The sequence below is a fragment of the Otolemur garnettii genome, unplaced genomic scaffold (genome assembly GCF_000181295.1).
Source record: "Otolemur garnettii isolate 467f Iridium unplaced genomic scaffold, OtoGar3 scaffold00003, whole genome shotgun sequence".
Classification (NCBI taxonomy): Eukaryota; Metazoa; Chordata; class Mammalia; order Primates; family Galagidae; genus Otolemur; species Otolemur garnettii.
Window position 1 is genome coordinate 18,692,903 of NW_003852398.1, and position 6,000 is coordinate 18,698,902.

The 6,000-nt window shown below is 34.9% G+C and overlaps 1 protein-coding gene across 4 annotated transcripts in view; it reads left to right on the forward strand.

The window, feature by feature from the left end:
* The window catches only part of CLINT1 (clathrin interactor 1), a 68,772-nt gene extending 63,520 nt beyond the window's left edge, over positions 1-5,252 (forward strand). For 3 of the 4 annotated variants that reach the window (XM_003781998.2, XM_023515376.1, XM_023515373.1), the window contains 3 exons: positions 293-585; positions 2,038-2,242; positions 3,523-5,252. In XM_003781998.2, coding sequence (XP_003782046.1) covers positions 293-585; positions 2,038-2,242; positions 3,523-3,869 — 845 coding nt within the window. In that variant the 3' untranslated portion in view covers positions 3,870-5,252. The remainder of the gene's footprint in view (positions 1-292; positions 586-2,037; positions 2,243-3,522) is intronic. The other variant, XM_023515371.1, reaches the window with a different exon arrangement.
* Positions 5,253-6,000: the final 748 nt, after the last annotated feature.

Here is a 6,000-nt window from a genome sequence, read left to right on the forward strand (position 1 = left end):
TGTACAAGCTTGGCTGAAGGGAAGTTTTTATGGTAATTTCTGTGTGTTACCTACAGATCTGCCAAGAGATGAGTTTTACTTTATAATTGAGAAGGTTTTTTTTTTAATTTTCCACCTTGTTAAGTTGTGTAATATTCATGAGAAAGAATAATGTCCAGATGGAAATCATACCTGCAGATGTTAATCTGGGTGGACTCAGATCAACCGTGATTTGTTTCAGTTCATAGATTATTATATTTGTTTTGTGTGTTTCAGAATGTTTCTTACTCTTAATAGTTCTCTCTGTCTTTAGTAACAGCAACAAGTGGGAATGGAGACTTTGGTGACTGGAGTGCCTTCAACCAAGCCCCATCAGGTCCTGTTGCTTCCAGTGGCGAGCTCTTTGGCAGTGCCTCACAGCCAGCTCTAGAACTTGTTAGTAGTTCACAACCAACTTTAGGCCCATCTGCAGCTGCCTCAAATTCTTCAGACCTATTTGATCTTATGGGCTCATCCCAGGCTACTATGACATCTTCCCAGAGTATGAATTTCTCTATGATGAGCACTAATGCTGTAGGGCTTGGTTTACCCATGTCAAGATCACAAGTAAGTTGTCTGCTTCCCTTGGAAATTGTGGTTCATAACTTTGAGGTGCCCTAACTCATCTGATGAGAGACAAGCATAAAACAGAAAATAAGCAAGCAAGCCATGTGTGTACCAGTTTAGCACATTGCATATACTTTATTCTCTTTCCGCCAGGGTAGTCATTCAAGTTTTAGAAGGCACGCCTTCTTGCCATCTTGTAGTCACTGTAGAGCAAAGTACAGTGTCTTATACAGTGGAGGGATATGCTGAAAATTTATTGAATTGTAACAAATTGGTATTTAATAGTTTTTAAAAATTGTTTTAAAGAAAAAGGAATAGAGATACTGCTTTAACCATGTTAACCATTTACTCAGTAAAGTTTCTGGTCATATCCCAAGAAATGTCACTCATTGGTTGTAAACAGTTGTTGATACAGAAAATCATTCTTTTAAGTGGTAAATGTTCTTTCCCTTTATGGCACTCTGCATTATATAGGCTATTCTTTGTAGTATTATTTTCATAAAGGAGAACAACTAAAATGGGAGTTCCTTTATTCATATTTTTTATGGCTAGGTCCAGATTACCTAATACTAAGAACATGAACAAGTGCAGGGTTGGAAAATATGTTTCACGTTGTACCAGGAACTTGCTACTTTTGACTCAGGCTACTGAGAATATTTCTTGATGATAATCATTACTCATTTTAATATGTAGATTCTGTTCTTTGAGGTGTTAGGATGAAGGAAGAGAAGAAAGAAGCAGAAAGGTGACTGCTTTATATAACAGAAATTAGGCCTAACGTGCAATGTAAGCTTTAAGCCATTCTACTTTATTTGTGGTCTTAATTGTAGCTGTAGGTTTCTTTGCATTGCTGCATTTGTAGTTACTCTTCCTGTTCCTGTTCCTTTTCTGTCCTTTTCACAGTTATTCTTTCTAACCACCAGGAACCTCTGCTTCTTTCTTCTGAATTTCTTTTTTCCCCTTAATTAGTTCATCAAGTTCCACTTATGTTGCTCACATTAGTCAGAAGTGTGCACAGAGCAGGGAAATGTCAGTCAGAGTATGTGAAATATAATCTGCTGTTTGAGAGTTTGCCCTTTTATAACTTGAGAAGTCATATCCTGAATTTTATTTTATAAGAATAAACTTCTATTTGTCTGTCTTCTAAAACCTATACCAACCTGTCATTGGTAGTTTACCTGGGCATTTGCCAGGAGTGGTGGCTTCAAGACTTTGGGTGGTGGGAGAATTATTATTAGCATAGAAATGTTGTTGATTTTTTCCGTCTCAAATCTGATTGGGACTTCAGAGGAAGCTCTTTAGGAAGCTTATAACTCAGAATATTGAAGACTTTAACATAGAACATTTGTTGTTGTTTTTGGTCTTGAAAGTTCATTACTCTGATTAATTTGCCATCTAATAAATCTTTATAGAACAGATGCTTAATTTTTAGAGCATTTTTCTATTTTTCAGCCTTTGCAAAATGTTAGCACAGTGCTGCAGAAGCCTAATCCTCTCTATAATCAGAATGCAGATATGGTCCAGAAATCAGTCAGCAAAACCCTGCCCTCTACTTGGTCTGACCCCAGTGTAAACATCAGCCTAGACAACTTACTACCTGGTATGCAGCCTTCCAAACCCCAGCAGCCATCACTCAATACAATGATTCAGCAACAGAGTAAGTTACCTTAAGCCATCCCACTTTTTTTATGTATCATAATCTTTTGTCCTGGTGCCAGCGTTACTACAGTCTATGGGATAAAATACTTACCATAATTGTAAATATCAGTTAACTAAATGTGTGTTTAATTATGATCTTTTCACATAATACTTCATATTCTTCCTGGCACGTTGAATTACTTTGTATACTACCCTTGACATGATAATAGTTATTGTATTGTGAGTTTTGGGGCTGTGATTACTAAAGTAAGAATATTTACCATAGTAAGTTTTAAAAAAATATGGTGAAGAAACAAAAGTCATCTGAATTCCACAGGCTAGGGGTAATTAATACATATTTATTTCCATCTTCTCTAAGCATATTTTTAATAATTGTCATCAGCCTGTCTTAATTATTTTGTTTCTTGCTATTTTCATTCAACATTAAATCATGAGGACAGGTGTGGTAACTCATGCCTGTAATCCTAGCACTTGGGAGACTGAGGCAGGAGGTTTGCTTGAGGTCAGGTGTTTGAGACCATCCTGAGCAAGGGTGAGATCTTGTCTCTACTGAAAATAGAAAAAATTATCTGGGCATGGTGTTGTGCATCTGTAGTCTCAGCTACTTGGGGGACTGAAGCAGAAGGATCACTTGAGGCCAGGAATTTGAGGTTGCAGTGAACTAGATTGTGCCAGTGCATTTTAGCCTCGGGGACAGAGTAAAACTGTCTTCTTAAAAACAAACAAACAAAACATTAAACTGTGATCTTTTCTCCTGTGTTGGGTATTCTTAGGAAAAAGTGATTTTTAGATCTTCATAGTTATCTACCATATCAGTGTATAATTCCTCTTGCCAGTTATTTAAGTTGTTTCCAGCTTTTTGTTATTATTCTACATAAATAACTTCAGGATTTTTTTTTCTGTAGGATTTTTTATAAAACTTTGTACTTAAGTTTTTTCCTTAATGTGTAATGTTCTAAAAATATAATGAATCAAAGGATGTAAAGGCTTTTGATACATACCAGCTCTTGACAGCTTATTAGATAGGGTTTAACAATTGGATTTGTAAGAATATTTTAAGCAGACTCATGTTTTTACCCTAGCCCTCTCTTAACTGCTTCTGCATCTCTGGAAAACCAGAGCCAAGAGCCACCAGTGCAAATCAATTGACTTCTCTTATAAAATCACTATATAGGAATTTTACTGGGGCTAAAAGTACTGATAGGAAGTTATATTAGTTTTCTGTTCTATAAATCTAAGGACTCATTGTGGTAAAGTTGTCTTGTTTTCTTCTGGTAGATATGCAACAGCCTATGAATGTGATAACTCAAAGTTTTGGCGCCGTGAACCTCAGTTCTCCATCGAACATGCTTCCTGTCCGGCCCCAAACTAACACTTTGATGGGAGGACCCATGCCTATGAGCATGCCCAATGTGATGACTGGCACCATGGGAATGGCCCCTCTTGGAAATACTCCAATGATGAACCAGAGCATGATGGGCATGAACATGAACATAGGGATGCCAACTGCTGGGATGGGCTTGACAGGCACAATGGGAATGGGCATGCCCAACATAGCCATGACTTCTGGAACTGTGCAACCCAAGCAAGATGCCTTTGCAAATTTTGCCAACTTTAGCAAATAAGAGATAATAAAGAAGCAGATTGAATGAAGAATTTTTAGTATGCAGATAGGTGATATTGGGATGAAAAATGCTAATCAGCTCCCCTTTTATCAATTAATTAAAATAAACCTACATAAAGAACCAAAAAGGCTGTTTTATAAAAAATGAAATATCTAATATTTCAGAAAGCCAGGCAAGAGTGCTTCAGATGAGGCAGTCAGAATCATTTTTTCCTGTGAGGATAAGACCACAATCAGGTGGTGAGATCATTCAAAGCCTTTATAAATTGAAGAACCAATATGACACCATAATTTGTGGGAAGACTGAAATAGGGCTGAATAAATGTGTTTGAATCTCTAATTTTATACTTTCTTTTCCTGAGGAACTTGATTTTTCTGTCCCTAAATCGCCTTGTCATAATTGGGTCTGTTCCTTTTACTACCACTCTTGAGTCCATATATGAAATCATTAAAGTTGGATGATCAGTTTTTTATAAAAATATATATTTTTGTCCAAAAAAGGCATACATATGTGATTATGGCTAAATCAAAGGTAACTGGAATGTATATACTTTTGCTAATGTTCCAGCAACACTGCTATTGTAACTATCCAAATTTTTATTGTAACAAAAGTTCTTTAAACAATTGGTGATAGCTATGGGACTTTCCCCATGTCTTCTGCTGTAGTTATCCTGTGCAAAACTAGGAAAGATATATATATATTTTTTTTCAGGACTGCTCTATGGTTTCCTTTAAAAGAAAAAAGCCTCCAGTATTTTTGTTTGTTTTCAGCAGTCATTATTTACAATTTGCAGTGATGAACTTGGCAAGGCCTCCTTCCGTGTTTCTCCCTGTAGCCATCATTTAATAAGTCAGGAACAGTCAAAAGAGAAAAATATTTATTTTATTATTATTTTTTGTTTGGTGTCTAAAAAGGTAAAAATCCATTAAAACCTTAAGTTAAATATAAATGTTAGCACTCAATGTTCACTTTTAGATTTTATACAGTATTCTGTTTTGGTTTCGAGTGTATATAATATGGCATTAGCAGTATGGTTCCAATAGAGAGGAGTTAAATATATATTATTAAAGGAGACCTGTAGCAGTCAAAGATTTTATTGATTTAATGACAAATAAAGGAAATTAATTAAAATGTTTTTGTTTTTCTGCTGTAATTCTGCATTAAGCTCACATGAAAATCATGATTCTAGAGTTTGGAATGCAAAATTAATTGTTTCTCCCTCAGGCTGGGAATATTTTTCAAAATAAATACTATAATATAGATATCAAATTATCACCTCCCCACTTTATGTTGAAAATTTTTTTATTAAATTGATAAAACTTTGTTTCCGTTGTATTCATAATGTTCTGTTATACATAACATTAAAATGTTCATTAAAATCAATGTTGAACTGCTTTTTCTTTCATTCTGTTAGACATTTGAGACCATTTGGGGAAAAAATAATTATGATTTGGGCAAAGTAATTTTTATAAATAATTTACAATTATTTAATGACTTCTCCATTCTTTCCTATCAGACTCTACTGTTAAGAATTAAAAATGAAGCAGCAGAGATATCCTGACCTGCTCTATTCTTGCTAATGTTCCATCTACAACATTTCTAATTAGGCAGAAATTCATGTACTTCAGCTAAGTGGTAATGAAAAGTGATTCATTTGCTGAATAAGAGATGAGAGTGTGTGTAATTAGCTGACTGCGGTTTTTAATCTTTCAACAATTCAATGTGTTTAAATTAGTTTCAAAGAATAGGAGCTTTCAAATGTTGTTACTTCAGAGCAATGAAGCCAACCTCTGGTGGCAGCATAGCATAGTAGAATATCTTTCCTGATAGTTAAAACCTATAATCTTAAATAAAATTTGACTTTAAATTAAGAAGTATATCTTCAAATATTAGTATATGTGGTTTTTAGAGGAAGATGTTCTCTATCCACACCTCTGTGTTTAAATATTCTTTTTCTAATAAGATTTATCGCTAAAGCATTTTCTATCATGCTGCCTTCCTACATTGTAACTCCTTTCTTACTGAACCTGAACGGAAGAGTTTGTTATCAGTATTTTTTGTTTCTGAGCCCATGGAAAGAGAAAAACAGTTGCTTCACTGAGGGTCTGTCCAATTTCATGATTTGTTGCTA